Below are 17,824 nucleotides of genomic sequence, written 5' to 3' on the forward strand. Positions count from 1 at the left end.
GTTGGACAGCGTGCCTGTCAAGGCATTCTCCCCTTGCTGTTGCTCACCTACTCTCATCACCCTGGGGAAAGGGAAACTAAAGGCAGAGTATAACTACATGTTTTGTGACGCCACCAGAAAAGAAACAGATGTGCCCTAGTTGTTCAGATTCAAAACTTAGAGGTAACTTGAATTCATTACCCTTCTGAAGTTAAAAAAAAATGGCGGCATATTGGGGTTAGATTTTGATTATTTACATTCTGTTGGACTGGCGGCATATTGGGGTTAGATTTTGATTGGTTACATTCTACTGGTCAAAGCCCAATTTTACATAGTTGAAACTAGAAACACTGTGTTCCATGGAAAACTGAAGCAGTTCAATTTGCATCTGGAAGACGTGAAAGAGTGACCAGTTTCAATTATGACCTTTTAACCCTTCTGCTCACTTCTTCATAAGGCAGGATCCAAAATGCAATGGGCAATTTTAGCTCCCCCCTTCTAGTACCAGGTTCCAGGTTCCAAGCCCCCTGTGTCAGGAAGTCCACTGAACAGCATCCCATCAGGTCAAAGAGGCTGCCTCTAGAAGAGACAGCTGCCCTGTCCACTCTGAATAAGTGTAATATTTTATACTCTCTAGAAGAGACAGCTGCCCTGTCCACTGTGAATAAGTGTAATATACTTAACTTACCTCTCTTAAAAGCTTATCTAGCTGTCCAATCACATGAGGTGGTGTTGTCTGTAAAAACAAAATCATAATTTTTAAAAGTTGCATAGTCATGCCACAGGACCTAGTAAGTGCTGAGAAAAGGAAATTACAACACAATACTAAGCTTGAGATAGGACTTTAAATCAAAATCTTAAAATGCCAGTGCTCCTGTATCCTGGATTCCACTTCAAATGTTCATTTTCATCTGCTGACTAACTGGAAACATTAGTATTATCATCTCAGTAAAAAGGTATATGATCAAATAAATCAATGGCTTCGCTTTCTGAGGGCAATTTCAGGATATTTTTCATAATTCAATTTGAAACCTAAAGTCTCTTTGAGTGTTTTAACCACTAAACCACATGACGGTGTGAAGAGTGATCAGTCTCTTCAATGATCATTCTATACAAGTACCAGCTTTCTGACTGAAGAGAAGTCAGAAACTGTATTTATTCCAGGTCTTGGAAGACCTTTTATCCCAGCCAATAATCACCCAGTGTTGTCCTGAATCACTCTAGTTATCCTTGAACAGAATAACTAAACAAGTACAATGATACAGAACACTAGAATATGTGACATTATAAGTAAAAAAGCACACATGTAGTCCCTTCTCCTACCTAACCTACATTTTAAAATGAAATGCAATTTCTAAAATTCTTACCAAGCCTTTTCAGGAAAGCTAAGATAGTCTCACCGCAACTCAAATTTGAGAGATTCGGTGTGGCTATATTACCATCAGTATTTCTAATTCTTAACATGGCCAGCTCTGTGAATACTTAAATTCAGAGACTGGAGCCATAAACAGACAAGACAGAGCTTTATACAAACCTTGGAAAAGTCATAGGTTTGCAAAACAAACAAACAAAAAACACTGGGAGAGGTTACCCCCCCCCCAAAAAAATAACAGAAACATCGCCTATACCTTTAAGAAAAAGTGTCATCGGTGGCTGTTACTAGAAAGCTACAACAGTATTGCCAGTTGAAGCCTTGGTTTCTGTCAGTAAAAGGGAAAGGGAAGGGCATGGCCCTTTCCAGGCATGTTTTGGTCCTTGGTGGAGGATTTACTGGGGCCAGGCCACCGTGACTTGATATCATGGGAGCTCTATGACTTATGGAGGCCCAGTTGCTTCCCACTGTTCAAGAGCAGCCACCACACAAAACCCAGAGTGGCGTAGTGGTTACAGTGTCAAACCAGGATCTGGGAGACTCAGGTTCAAATCCCCACTCTGCCATGAAATCTTGCTGGATGACCTTTGGCCAGTCACATACTCTCAACCCAACCTACCTCATAGGTTGTTGTGAAGATAAATAAATAATGATGTAAGCTGCTTTGGGTCCACATTGTGGAGAAAGGCCAGGTATAAATGTAGTAAAAATGATCAATACAGCTGAAGATGTGGGGCAGATAAAATGTCGGTTGGTTGTTGGGAAGGAGAGGAGGAAGCAGGAAAAGGTGATGGTGGTTGCCACAAAAAGGAAATAGTGTTGGGAGGGGGATACAGATGAAACTGAGGTGTCCCTACAAGTCCTTGTTGGTTCCCCACCATGCAACTGGGGTGTGGCCTGGCAGCAGGAAACCCTGCCAGACTTCTCCCAAGGAAAGCTGCCAGGGGTAGGGAAGGAAGGAAAACTGAAGACAGGGGAATAGATAACAGTAGGTTAGCTGGAACTGTGAAAAAAATTGAATGCTTGCAGATCTATACAAAAACCTAAAAGCAAATTCTCTGGCCTACTATGTAAAAACATCCTAAACAATGACTTAAAGTAAACTCCACAAAAATCATATTTCACACTTTTCAAAGTTGACCTTGTATCCTGACATACAGCTTAACAACTGTTATTCTTTCGGCAATTCAGGAATTCACTCTTGCACACAAGAAAATATATGACATTTGGTGAGTGGAATTCGGAAAGAAGGGTTAAAACTAGTGGACAACTGGCCTATAAGAGTAAGACTGTTTATAGCTATACTAACAATTCTACCCATGGGTCACTGGATTCAGTATGCTGAGCATTTTTATCTTCCAGTTTAAGCATCTTTATTAGGCAGCTCCTCCTAATGAACAAAGCAGCACTTAAAGAGGTCTGCACTTAAGTAGGAAATCATTAGCAAGTAGTTCACCTGGCAGCATTTGGTGTCCTTCCCATATCTGAGCTCCTTTGTATAGCAATAACTTTTGAAAATTTCATAAAATTAGAGTGATTTTTAAAACAAAGCTATACAATTGAAATTAAAACTCATCACTCCTCACTGAAACTGAAATTTCATGATGCCTATTTTGACTTCTAAATATGTATTCTGTTTGCTTCTTGTAGTACACTTGTTTAATTAAAATAAAATGCCAGTCCTTATTATAATGTCTCACCTGAAGTAATACCTTTCCACTGTAGACGCTCATAGGGTACATGGTACCAAATGTCATCAAAGCAATGGCTACTGCAGATGCAGTGTCAACAGCAAAATAATTACTGAAACAGAGAAATGTAGCATTAGAGGGCTCACCAGGTTTTCAATATATAGGAATTTTATTGTTGAACGTGACTGTACGTACTTAATTTCAATTAGCATGTATGTAATACAAAGAGCTAGAGCCCCTGCAAGGTCAATTAAGACGAATGGATTCATTCGTGGAAGGAAGATGCTGCTCAATCCAGGAATGATACCACATAAACTAAAAGAAAGGAAGAAAAATATGGATTAACTGCCCTTAAATAGGGGACACAGCACGTTAAAAAACAGCACAGCCCATTCATATGAACAGTAGCAATTATATTAGTATCTCTCTGCAGCCAGAAAACTGATCAGCCTAGTTATTATTGTTAATGGACATAAACAGTTACACTTTATAATAAAAAATGACTATAGCATAGACAACTTGTTCATTCCCTTCTTCTGAAATTACATCAAGTGCAAAGCTGTCAAATTTCAGTTACAACTGTGCTTCCTCACAGTTCTAAATAGCTGATTCTAGTTTAATAACATGTTTAGATCTTGAAATGATACGGTGGCCATCCCAATTCTAACTACTTACTTAGTGGAAGTGTAGGAAGTATTTTGTTTCCTCCTATATATTCAAATTTCCAGACACTGTCATTAATGATGTCAGCAGCCTCAATGAGTTAATCTTTCCGGACTGTGATAAACATAGTATTGCCAGAGATAAGTGGAGTATAATGCACATTTGAAAATGGACGAGCTTGCAGCTAAGTTGCTAGCTGATGTCGGACTTGTGGTTTTTACTGTGCTTAAATTTTTGCTTATGATACTTAGTGATAGTCTATAATGTAATTATGTATTTTGTATCCTTTTTTCATTTGCTTATGACTAATTGGTCTGTGGGCATTAATAATAAATGAAATGGAAAATGAGTTAATATTGCATTTTGATATGATAGACAGAAACCCAATGATTACTGGGAAACTGAGTTCCTTTTTTATAGATATGTCAGGTCCCACCTCATGCATAAAGGAAATAGTATTCAGATGGGTCAAACAAAATTAAGATAAGTACTGTCAAATATCTTCACAAACATTTTCATATTATTGTGAAATCAGACAAATTGCAAGCTTTCTTCAAAGTTGCAAGCTTTCTCCAGAAGAAAAAGTATGTTTCTTCTAAAGAAACACACTTTTATTCTGGGAGAAAATGGCTATGATCAGAACAAGGCAGGAATATAATGCCTCACTTGATTAGACTAGCAGCAAAAGAACAGAGCTCCCAAATAATATATAAATATGGCAATGCACTTAACAGTGAAAAAAAAATCTATACCAGGTTAAAAATAAAAAGCTTAGTTCTCTCTTACATAACCCAAAGAACAAGTACTGTTCCATAACTCCATAGACAATCTCAAAATAACCCAGGCAAATTTAACATGTGAAGGAATAAGCTCCCAGTACTTTAATTTGTGCACAGAGTGTCTTCCCCCCAAATCCTGCCCTTCCAAAGATCAAGGGGCTTACTTAGGCACCTAACATGCTTTCCAAGCCATTACTCAAGGCTACAGCATACACATTCCAACACAATTGCATTACCTTTCCTTTTCAATACATCCCCCATTTCAGTAACTAATTTTACTTTAAAGTCACATGCAATGGGGTGGTGGCCAGTGTTCCCTCTAAGCTGAGTCAGTGTGTCACACATTTTTGTCTTCACTCAGGAAGGCTCCAGAGCAAACTAATGTATGCAGTAGCCAAATCGCTTGCTCACAACTTTAATGCCAGTAGCTCACAAAGTAGAATTTTTGCTCACAAGACTCCACAGCTTAGAGGGAGCATTGGTGGTGGTGGTGGAAGGTAACACGACAGAGGTACCCCAGGACTTTGGTAAGTCGTGTGAAGCTAAAGGCTACAGCACCTTTCCCCCCACCTCCAGTATGGCAACTATGGGGCTTGGAGTGGCCCAAAGGCTACCAGTAATGGATCCCTGGTGGTGGGAAGTGCTGTCAAATCACAGCTGATTTACGGTGACCCCGTAGGGTTTTCAAGGCAAGAGACCTTCAGAGGTAGTTTGCCATTCCCTGCCTCCACGTCACAACCCTGGTATTCCTTGAAGGTCTCCCTCCAAATACTAGCTAGAGCTGACCCTGCTTAGCATCCCAGATCTGATGAGATTGGGCCTCCCTGGGCTATCCAGATCTGGCTGTGGATCCCCCCTCCCATGTGTGTATGTGCGTGTGTGTATTCCAGATCTGGCTGTGGATCCCCCCTCCCGTGTGTGTGTGTGTGTCTTACCTCCTACTGAGATCTGCAACATGTTCCTGAAGCCAGCTTGTACTTGCAGCTACATAAAAAAGAATATTGGTTATTATTAAGACCACATGCTTTACACTGTGATTATAAACAACCTGCTCTCATTGCAAATTGGTGAGAAGTCACTTTAGATGGCTTCAGGCAGATTTTATTTCAAATTCGTTCCCTGCCACATAAAGCTTTAAGGACACCTCCTCAGGGGGCAGCCATTATCACAGTACATACTGTGTGCATTAAAAATAATAATTCTAATAAACTGCAGGTACAGTCTTACACTCTAGGCACGCTTATGTCCCCTTTGCACCAAATCAACCCATTTAGCCAGTGTGCCAAACCAGCTATATTGTTCTTTTCACTTTGCTTATTGTACTTGTAGTTTGTTGAACAAACCAAAGTTGTTTTAACAGATGTACATAAAAACCCAGGTTTTGTATAAATAGTTAAGGCTGTTTCCTTTCCTTCCTCAAAGCAGAATCCACAGGTGCTTTCCTCAACGCCCCTACATTGCCTACTGTCCCTACAAGTGCAGGCCTCCTGCTATCGGCCTCTTCAAAGGGGTAAGGAAGCTGAAGCCAAGTTTCCTCAGAGATCCACAAGGTTGCTTGTGGAGAAATGCCCTTTTCTTTGATGTTACATCCCTATATTTCGAGGTCTGGGGCATGCAAAAAAAAAACTCAACTGCTTTTAAAAGTGGTTTGTTTTCTTCCTGTTGGCAGAAGACAGGTGGGGGGGGAAGTTGATCGTTCCTAAGTATTGCCCATTCTGTCAACAGCTCTGACAAGTACCCAGCTATCAAAGCTTTATAAATGCAATTGGCTCTCCCAGCTGAAGACATTGAAATGGCCAGCTTACCCCTTAGCTGGAACCTGACACTTAGAAGGTAACAGAGACTTGGGATGTACCCCATAAACTTCCACCATTTGAACACAATAGCTAACAGCTGTCAGGGGACAGGAGGCAGTTGGTTGCTACATCACTCTCCCCCCAGGAGTGCACAAGTGTAGTAAGCTGTCCCAGAGATAGCCAGTCAATGGGTAACAGGAGGTCCAGACACTAGGCAGAGTCTTTAAATGGCAATGCAGAAGGGAAGCTAGGAGTGCTGGCCCTCTTGGCAAGGACTTCCAAAATCAACCAGCTGGTGACAGTGTATTGATGGAGAGGCGCAAGAAAACCCCTCCAACAGCTGGGCAGACTTGAGAGAAAAGCACATCACCAGGCAGAGACGCCGGATGACCTCTGAGTTCCCACATGCCTGAAATGGAATGGGGCTTCCTGTGACACTGCTCTTGGCAATGTCAACCGACTTCATCCACAACTATCTTTTAGAGCCTTAAGCCTTCCCTTCCTTCTACCTGCCTGTAAGTCTAGCGACATCATTCCAGACAAAAAAAGTTTTTACAGCCCTCAAATTTACTCCCAACTTTCTCTACTGCACTTTCCTCACGTTCCCTATACTTCCTTTCTATCTCTCTGAAATAAAATATAAAGTTGGGAAGAAACACATGATCATGGCTGGATTAATCACATACGACTAGAGTTCTTGTCTCATTGCCTTTTAAATTTGTTCTCAAAGGAGGCTTGAGCCCAACACTGTGTCCAAGCCTCCCGCTGTGAGGGACGATGCTACTGAACAAACCGGGATTTTTAAATTTTGGGTGCAACAATCCACAGTTAGTAAAAACTATGGTTAACCACAACCACAAACTCTAATTAAGAATTTTGAGTTAATGCCCCCAGATAAGCTATAATTTGTCAGTAAGTCTGCATTTGACATCACAGGTAACCACAGTTTTATCACAATTTCTCAACACAGCCTATCTGACCAGATGACTCAGGGAAGGGAAAGGAAGTTACTCGCAACCACTAGTAATGACTGACAAATAAACCAAGCCAACTTAGTATTCATCAACATTATTATTGAGTTAGTTTTTCCACATCTATTTATTCCATACCTTCAGAGACATAAACAAAGGGCTTATTCCTAATAGAAAGCATTGTAAACAGGTTGAAAGAGAGTGCCACAAAGGTACCAACCAACAATCGACCCCTAAAAAAGAGAAAAGAAATCAATCATTTTTAAAGAATTCCCCAACATGCTGCCAAGTAAAATTACTAGTTAGCCCATTTCTCCCTATTTATCATTATATTTTCTAGGTTTTGATTACATTCAAAAATGCTTTTTGAAATAGAAAATGGAGACCTCAACTTATCCTGACAACTACAAGTGTAAGAAAGACAGATTTATATAACATACCCACAAGTCTGATATAATCCTCAGCAGCAAATTTAGAATATTACAAAAATAATTTTTAAAAAACAGGTATGTGAGCTGATTTATATCAACAGATTCAATCCACTGCAATTAAATTCAAAAGGAGTTTTGCCACTGACTTCAGTTTCACCCTATCTACTATGAATAATTTAATACTAATTATAATCTGTAAACTCACCTCACTATTATTTGGTACCATATTTACTCGAGACCCAGAATGTAAGATGGCCTCCCTAAAGAAAGTTACACAGCAAGAAAAAAAACAACTCTGGACATAACTGTAACCTGTACGCAAATGTAAGATGACCCCCCCTCTTTTCTTTCTTTTCGATGGAATACCTGGGGGGGAACCTAGTCTTGCATTGTAGTAAATGCCGTATTTTATACATAATATTTAAAATTGTGTATATTAAAAACAGTCTTACGTGTGAATCTCTGGTTGCTCCAGAAATCGTTCAGCACTACAAGACACAAGAATCACAACTTTACAATCAATGAACTAACATTTCTATGAAGAAATCTGTTATGTTATGACCACCATCTATTTGAATTGTATTGCTATTATGAATTTTAATGAAATGTTTATTATTTTAAATTGTTGTTGAGGGTTGCTGATTTTAGTGTCTGCTTGTACACCACCCTGAGCCCTATCTAGGGAATGGGAGGTATAAAAATTGAATAAATAAATGCTCTTGTCATATGTTCTTAACATTCCACATATGCAACTACCATCAGGCCTCTTATAAAACATCACCACTTTGGAGTCATGGCTAACAGTCTGCTTTTTAGCTAGGACCCATGATCCTTTGTGATTGATTAAACTGATATCTGCATGTGTTACTACTGAGCTCAGGTCTCACTACAGCCTTTCAGCTTTGAAAATGAATTATTTGAAACGCGGCAGCTTGCATCCGGACTACGCGTCGTTTATGGCTTATGGACTTCAAGATTATTTGGATCCTTCTGGAACTATATGAGTCCACTCCATGATGAATGCATGCCAAGTTGGATTATGAAATTATAATACAACAGGAGTGAGACACGTTGAAATTTTTGACTTTACTTCTATTGTGACTTTATTTTTCTGCATTAGTGTTGTTCCTTGTAAGAATACTTAGGTTTCATCCAGTTATACTGATAGTGACTCGGCATTAAATATTATTTTTATATAATTATATATATATTGTTCACTTTAAGAGATTTCAGCCAGCGGTGCCTTGTGTTTTGCACCATTTCTTGTACGCTGGTTCCCCTCCTTTTTTTTTTTTGTTTCTTCTGCTTTTTAGCTACAACAACTGAAAAAAAAACTCTAACATTTCACTGCAGTTGATTTGACCACCATATATATCAAGCATACATGAAGTAGTAAACAGTCCTACCTTTCTTTTAGTATAAAAAGAGCTCCAAGCTGTGCCAGAACTGTAGAAGCAAATACTGCTAGCACTTCGAATCTCTCAAACCTAGAATTTGAGAGAACACGTAAAACCGGCATGAACAGATAACTCATTCTGATTTTCATTTGAAGATGGTGTACTACCACTGCATGCATCAAATTAAGATGAGGATTCTGAGATTTTAGACTAGATTTTTGACCACATCTGTAAATTACCAAAGCTAGACTCTTGTGTAAAGTTTGCAGGACAAAATCAATAAATCTAAAAGAATACAAATGTTGGAAGACTGCAGCCCAATTAGGAACAAGAAATAATTGTATATTCAGAAATAAAATATATCAAGACGGGTAGCTGTGTTAGTCTGTTTGTAGCAGTAGAAAAGAGCAGGAGTCCAGCAGCACCTTAAAGGCTAACAAAATTTGTGGCAGAGTATGAGTTTTTGTTGAGTCACAGCTCACTTCAAGTACCTTAAGAAGTGAGCAGTGACTCACTCAAGGCTCATATCCTGCCACAAATTTTGTTAGTCTTTAAGATGCTACTGGACTCTTGCTCTTTTCTACAGAAAGAATCACATTTTGTAGACATTGGAAAGCCCTGTTTTTTACTCGTCGTAGACTGTTTATGGTTACCTTTATGACCACCTCAAGACAACCAAGGTAATTTAATTGTAACTCTTTTGAGCAGTTCTCCAATGTGGCTTCCACCCCAACTTTTAGGAGAGTGGGCAAGGCTGTTGCCCCATGGTGCTTGTGGTTGGCAGGTGGTTGTCACCTTGAAACAGCCACCACCACATGGACTGGAGGACTAGTAAGCTGCAGACCCCATGTCAGGGACAGAAGTGAAGAGCCTATCAACTAAAAGCCCCCCCCCCCTTCACAGCCTCTGGACTCTCATCTCAGCACCCAGGCTCCTCTTAGGAGGAGAGCAAGCTGGCTGCAGAGAAGAGAGTAATGACCATCGCCACAGCAGCCACACAGAAAAAAGCAACTAGCCATAGTGGGATGGTGGTGGTTTTACTCCTCTTTCTTCATGATCAGCTTACTCTCCTCCAGGACTCTCAATAACCTCACGCTCTCACCCTGAGCTACTGAGAAGTAGCTGAGGACAAAATGAGAAGGCAGAGAGGAAAGCCCTTTATTGTTCGTGTATTGGTGGGATGGTGGACAGGGCATACAACAGTCACATAGCTCTTTCGGTTGGTCATAATTGTGAATGTGGCTCTCTGCAGTGAGTACCACTAATCTACAGAAGATAGACTGTATTCTCTTCTCCAGCAAGTGATCTGGGTGTTACATAAACTGGTCTTCTCACAGATGGTCAAATGTATAAATGAGGCCACTCATGGAGCACAAGCTGGGGCCCTACGAGGAATCTTTGGGGAATGGGAGAACCCAATTTGGAACCTCCCCATAACTCTTAAAATTTTATTTATTTATTTATTTATATCCCGCCCTCCCCAAAGGCTCAGGGCGGCTAACAACGAGGCTGCAGACCCCAAGTCAGGGGTCCTTCCACAATTCTCTAAGGTCATAAGAGCTTGAATAGGCCAATTCCCCCCATCCAAATGATGTTCAACTGCTCTGAACTTTACAGATTCCTCGCTGGAGCATATTAAATCATCATTAGGCCAACGTCTGAGGTGTGTTTTTTCCTTGTTAGAATGCAACCTTATGTAGACTGCTATTTTTATACACAAATTCTGGTCCTCTCATATCTGGTTGAAGAATTTGGTTCTGCAGGCTTCTATAAACAGCCTTTGGCTCAATAAAAAGCATCTATCATTATCTGGATCAACAATATAATCTTTCAAACATATTCAGAGCACCTAATAAAATTTTATTACAGGAACTTACCCAAATGAATATGTTGTACTGGGCTTCTTCATCATTACCCAATAACTTACTAAGCATGTTATTAAGCTGAATAGGAGAAAAACACCAAAGAGAATTCAAACAAGGGAGTTTAAAGGACTCTGTGTTTCAAAATATACCTTCTGAATATTTTTTGATAAAGTTTTAATAGTAATCCAATCAAATAGCCCATGGTTCTAAAACCAGTTTCAAAACAAACTCAGTGCACTCAGTTGCTCTTCATTTATATAGGACTAGCAAAATGTCCATTGTTTATTTAGCTAAAGGAATAAACCCATCTTCCAAACAAGGCTGCTTACAACTAACAGTAAACATAACAGTATGTTCACAGACAGAGGAAGAGCTAATTGGTTCCAGGGCCCTCAGTGAGGGACAGTACTGAGATATACGTTGTTCTCTTAACTTTGGGGTCCCTATCAGCAAACGAAAGAAGAGTGAAAACCAGGCGGGGGAAATGTGACCCTTCTAGTTCTGCTGGATCTCTCAACAGCCTTCAACCAAAGTATCCTACTGACCCAACCTTCAGCACTGGGACTGAGGGGAGGGGGGGGGGCTACAGTGGTTCAGGTCCTATTGGGATGGCATCCCAGAAGGTGATCCTGGGGGATTCTTGCTCTGCCCCACAGCCATTGACCTGTGGCATGCCACACAGTCTGCTCTATGCTATTTAATACCAATGCGAAGCCACTGAGAGAGGTCATCAGGAGATATGGATCGCAGTGGCTACTTTTCTTTCCCACTTAATTCAAGGATGCTGTTGATGTGCTAAAACAGTGCTTGGAGTAGTTATGGGCTGGATGAGGGTAAACAAGTTGAAACTTACTCCTGACAAGACAGAGGTTCTCTGAGTTAAAAGAAAGGCAAACCTGGGACTTGAGATCTCTCCTGTTTTGGATGGGCTTATACTCCCCTTGAAAAGCCAGGTTCACAGGTTGGGTGTGCTACTAGGCACAGCATCACCTCAGAAAACCAAGTAGCTGTGGTGGATTAAGAGTGCTTTTGCTCAGGTTTGGCTGGTGCGTCAACTATGTCCATTCCTGGGTCAGTATGATCTAATCATAGTGATTCCTGGTTAGTTATATCCAGACTGGACTACTTCAAAGCACTTTACTTGGGGCTAACCTTGAAGAGTGTTCAAAGGCTGCAGCTAATGCAGAATGCTGCTGCTAGACTGCTGTTTGGGGCCAGCTATCAGGAGCATGTGACCCTGATACTACAGTAATTACACTGGCTACTGATCCACACCTGAGCCCAATTCAAAGTATGTTTTGACTTCTAAAGCTCTACACAGCTTGCAACCAGTGTTTCTGAATGGCCTTCTTCTCCCATATGTTCCTGCCTGGGAAATAAGGTCACAGGGAGAGGTCCTTCTGACTGTCCCATCAAGCAAAGAAGCAGTTGCAATGATGAGCTGCAGAGGGGCAGGGGAAGCAGAGGTCAAGGAAGGAAGAGAGCCAGTGAGAGGGGAGAAGGGGGCAGATAGGGGGGGAAATCAACAGCCACAGAGAGAGGAGAAGAAGGAAGTGGAGCTGGAGTAAGCAGAGGGGGAAGAGAGACAAACCCAAAGGCAGGAAGGAAAAGCATGGGTTGACAAGTGTTTAGGGAGAAAGAAGGGGCAAGGAGGAAGAAAAATGAGAGGCAACATGGGAAGGAGGAAAATTGGATTTAAGTTTCCGCGTGTGTCCTTCTAGGTCTCTAACTTGTATATACACAATTTATAAATGCAACACACAAGAACCAACTGCAGGCTTGTAAACAGGAGAATTTCAGTAAATGCCCATTCTCCAATTACAATAAGATGCAGATTGAATAGGAACACCATACTTACTCAAACAACTAAGCAGATATACCAGGTGCAATTCAAAGAGAATATTCAGTGATCTGAGATCAATGGGATTTAAGTATGCTTAATTTCCTCAGACTGTACCCAGTATGACAAACTGCATACTGTGTCTTTCAGGAAACATATGAGCTCTTGTTTTTTACAAGTATAAGGTGGTGAAAATACTTTATAGCACCATCACCTATAAAATTATAATTAGCCCATGAAATACTTGAATATAAAAAAGATTACAGGATTTGTATATGCTGTACCACATGGTTTTAACCAATAAAAGGACAAGAAGTCACCAAAGGCAAAGTTAGATCAAGATTTTTAAAAGCAGTCATACCTGAAAAGATCAAAAATTGTCAGGTAGGTGTATGCAGTTAAAGCTGTAGAAAAAAAATAAGTTTATATTTTAATGCATTAGCAATATACCACTTCCTACAAAGCACATTTTGCTATAATGATCTTTCTTTAACTACAACATAGAATGACAAATAGTGGGTCAGAGCCCCACAGGGATTGCAAATCAATGGCTGCAGTTGCAAATGTTAGGGCTGTTGCGGGAAGCCATTATTGCTGGAAGATGAGCAACAGCTGAAGAATATTTGCAAGTAAAGGTAAAGGTTCCCTTGCTCGAAAGCCAGTCAAATCCGACTCTAGGGTTGCGGTGCTCATCTCCGCTTCAAAGCCGAAGAGCCAGCGCTGTCCGAAGACATTTCCGTGGTCATGTGGCCAGCATGACTAAACACCAAGGCGCACGGAACGCTGTTTGCAAGTAACTGTAGGGCAATTTTATCTAATCCTACTATTCTTCAGCCCATGAAGCAATCGATTGGACAGTGGTTTCTGGGGCAGGGAGCATGACACAACCAAACAAGCTGCATTAAGCTAAATTAATCTTTATGATCCTTTTGCCCACAACCACAGATTTATCTTTTTCCAATCTCTCACAATAACCATGCCATTGCACAAACACATACTGCAAAAATGGCATATTCAAGACCCACCCCCAAATGAAAATGTCCATCAAGGCAATAGAAGGCACAAGTTTACTTGATAGCATTTAGCAAAATGCAGATGCATCTAGATGCTTTCAACACAAACGGTACTTGACACCAGCATGTTCAAGTATCCTCCAGCTGATACTGATTTAGCAGTAAAGTGTAAATCTAGACAAGATCTCACATCCTTTAGTAATTTTATTATCCTATTATATCCTGCCTGACAAACCCCAGAGGAGAAGCAAAAGCAGTGAATTCACAAAACAGTTTACAGTACATTTTGGGAAAAAGTATCAGAAATGTACCCTTTATTATAGAGCCTTATTACACCAAAAATTCTGCTCTTTAGACTACTGTTATAATATATAATTACTACCCAAAAATGTACTGTAAGAACTGAACATACCTATACTGTTTGTAGAACTGCACCACATAAGCAGGAAGCCAGTACATACTACATTTATTGCCCCAAACAGCAAGATTTTCCAGGTCTGTAAAGAATAACAGAGTATCTATTCAGCAAAAGCATTAAAATTAAACTTGATAAAGCTCAACTTGATTCGAAGAGCTATGATCCTGAAACATATTTATGCATACATGTAATTTTGAATAGCCTATTTGAAATACCACCAGCTTAAAACTCTTGCTGATTTCAGAGTCAAAACCGGAGCATATTCCGGGAAAAAACTTTTCATGTGTTTTAGCTCATCTTTTGACCACAAAACAGGCTACCAAAGTGTGTCAAAGAAGTTAAAACAGAATGCAAAAAGTATAAAACACAAATAATACTAAATGAACAAAAAATAAATAAATAAGCAGGAGCTAGCTACAGAACAATTTATCACAGCAACTGAAAAGTTTGCTGAATAAAAACCAGACAGGTCTCACAAAGAAAATCCAAAAGGATACCATGACCTGTATTTGTTGTGGCCAGTGAGACTCAGGTTGCTGTGGTACTTAGAACAAGACTATCACATTTCTAAGAACATGATTCAAATGGGGCAACAAAGGTACTAGAATAATAAAAAACTGCACTACAAATATCTAGTTCATCCCAATGTATTTACAGAGGTTTTTGTCCCCAAATATTAGATATACCTGTATTTTTCTCCCTACTGGTACTAACACTCAGCACTAAACATACTAGGTGCACTTCAGAACACAGAAGCAACAGACACTCAGCACTAAACATACTAGGTGCACTTTAGAAGCAACACGCTATAAACCAGCTGGATAACATATCTAAGAAAAACAAATATAGGACAAAAGTAAGAGAGATTATGATAAAGCAGGTTTTAAGGAGGGATTTGAAAGAGATAGAGATTAGAAACAGAAAAATCTTGACAGGTGGAGCAGGTAACATGATACAGGCTTTAAAAGGACAAGCAGTGGTTCATGAGGAGAAATTCAGAACAGAAATCAGTGTAATTCCCTTATATGCCAATATCCGTTCTGAGATTGCATGGGGAAACTTTAGTGCAATACAGTCAATATACAGAGGCAGACAGCAGCCATCTCCACAATCACAGAAGCATTTTCTTTTGCCTTTGGAACAATAAAACATTGTAGGATGAAGCGCTATAGTCTGGATACAGTTATACAATATTATGCCCATGGATCTACAATAATTATGCAGTTGTTGACATTTGCAGGGGAACTGAAGCCACACGCTGTACAACAGCCACCCGAGACAGAAGAGCCTGGGTGAATAATACTTAAAGAGCACTGATCTAACTAGTGTAATAAACTGGGCTGATGGCATGAAAAAAGATGGAGCACAAGATCATTTATTAATGGAATACATTTTTCAGCAAAACATTTGAATTAACTGCCACACACCCTCCCTGTATTTCAATCTACATTTTTAGAAATGTGCTAAACAAATGTTTTTATGCATCTACAGAAAATTATACTTGGTATTTCTCTGAAAAGTTACTCAACTGCTCTAGAACATTATTTTCCATATTCTAAAAGAAAACTCTCACCCTTCGATCAGCTGCTACTAATCTAAATTCCTGTGTTAACTTGCCAAGGAGAGATCTCTGTGATTTGCGAAACAAATGTATCGTCCCCTGCAAACACAAGAAAAACAAGAGTTATCTTGATCAAATCCTTAATTTTCTAATGAATAATGCATTCTTGCAATAGTATTCTCACTAAATGAGCTTATTTTTGAATACTTTGTAATGAAGAGAACACATACCAGCATTATTGGCACAAAGCAAAGGTGCAATTGCAGGATGCTTGTTTAGGAACCAGACAGGCTCATGCCCAAGTCAACACTCAATAGCTGGGGCAAGTCACACTGGTGTCAGATATCCCAAGAAACTTATCTGTGACTAGTACAAACAGTTTCTTTTCATGCTTGCTGACACTCTTCACTAGCAGAGCACTAACAGAGGCTAGATTTGTGAAACCTTAAATCAAGTTCCAGTTTGCTGTAATGTCTGAATGAGGGTGTCTGGGCAAACTGGAGTTGCTTGCCATGACATGAGAATACATGCATTCCCTACCAAGTCAGAAACATCATGATACAGAACCATAATGTAGTAATTCTTTAGGGTTAGTTAACACTGTATAGAGGGGGGTGATCTTGTGATACAGCACCAGAAGAATCCTCAAGTTTTGGTATGACCACAGCACAGGTATGAGAGTTGCTAACCTCTTTGAGGTCAAGCTCCTATGCTGACATCAGCCACACAGCAGGCAGAAACTCAACAACTGAAATTTGTATCACCATTCCAGAGTAACACAGCGATTTACCACATTTCTAGCCCAACCTCTAGACAGTTTTAATGTCGCAACACCCTTTAAGGAAGGTTAGGCAGAGAACTAGTAACGTGTTCAGCAACACTATGGCCCCGGTCACACAGGCCGGCTATCGCGGGGGGAGTCGTGGCTAATTGCCCCGGCGCAGTTTGATTCGCAATTACGCGATCAGACGCGCCGGCGGCACACCATGGGTCCTTCCCTCGGCGCCGGCGGGTAAACGAGGGACCGGGTAAACGAGGGACCAGAGGGGAATGCCTCGTGCCTGCGCAATCACACCACGGGCGTCTGGAGGCAGCCCGTGGCAAATGTTTACTGGTACCTTGGAGGTACTAGTTTTTTAACACGCATTGTTGGCGGTAAGCCACAGGTGCGCTCCACTTCCCAGATGTTGGGGTGTGATCGCGCCCGGATAATCTGCCCACCTTCCGTGCCTCTCCAGCGGCAACTTTGCCCTGTGACCGGGGCCTATGAAAGTCAAAGCTGAGAAAGGGCTTCAACCCATTTTCTTCTCTCGAAGTCCAACTCTCACAAGCCCTGTGGGGAAGAAAATTCCCCATAGGTGCCACGTTACTAGTCACCAAATCAGCATGCAAGAAACAGTAGCAATCTAAGCAACCACTTTTTCCCCCCTCCTCCTATTTATAACCGCATCAAAAATGCGGTGCCAACTAAGGCGCCGAAACAGCCCCAATTACGCCCACATCCATTGACTGCGGAGCGCAGAAGCTCTCAGTCTCACTCTGCACCCATCTTTGGGTGCATCCTAAACACTGGCTGTGTATACGCTCATGCACAACAGAACTCAATATCTAACGATCACCCTTCAAACCCTTTCCACCCTTCAGTGTGCAAAGAAGGCAGCTCACCATATTGAGGAACAAGCGGCTCCCACAAGGGGCCGGAAAAGGCGGGTTTCTGCTGTCGCCATGGAGACGAGATGGAAGTCGAATACAGTGACGCGTAATTGGCTAAATGCTGCCTAAAGCAGGAACTGACGGAAAGTTTCGTCCAGACCCGGCCTACTCAAGACGCGGCGCTCCTATCGGCGCTGTGACAGACTGAGAGAGTTATGTGCGCATGCGTTAATGGAGATCGTATTAACGGCGAGGACGCTAATTAGCTCACGGCGGGGGGATGTCGCCGTGGCTGCAGGCTGGAACTGGACCAGGTGGTGGGTTGGGTCTGTGTGCCTTCAGTGATGGAAGTGCTACAGATGCCCGCTCTCCTTTTGTGCACGGTGCTCCAGGTC

General features: G+C 41.0%; 1 protein-coding gene across 1 annotated transcript; it reads right to left on the minus strand.

Annotated features, from left to right (window-relative positions):
• Nucleotides 1-658: 658 nt before the first annotated feature.
• Nucleotides 659-17,496, minus strand: SLC30A6 (solute carrier family 30 (zinc transporter), member 6). The gene is made up of 12 exons (XM_015408460.1): nt 17,442-17,496; nt 15,789-15,875; nt 14,210-14,294; nt 13,146-13,188; nt 10,957-11,022; nt 9,089-9,169; nt 8,135-8,170; nt 7,390-7,484; nt 5,420-5,468; nt 3,238-3,357; nt 3,052-3,154; nt 659-715 (listed from the first exon to the last, which is right to left on the minus strand). Exons 1-12 carry the CDS (start codon nt 17,442-17,444, stop codon nt 659-661), a joined length of 825 nt encoding a protein of 274 aa, XP_015263946.1. The 5' UTR covers nt 17,445-17,496.
• Between the last annotated feature and the right edge of the window lie 328 nt (nt 17,497-17,824).

Source organism: Gekko japonicus, unplaced genomic scaffold (genome assembly GCF_001447785.1).
Source record: "Gekko japonicus isolate JY-2015 unplaced genomic scaffold, Gekko_japonicus_V1.1 scaffold897, whole genome shotgun sequence".
NCBI lineage: Eukaryota > Metazoa > Chordata > Lepidosauria > Squamata > Gekkonidae > Gekko > Gekko japonicus.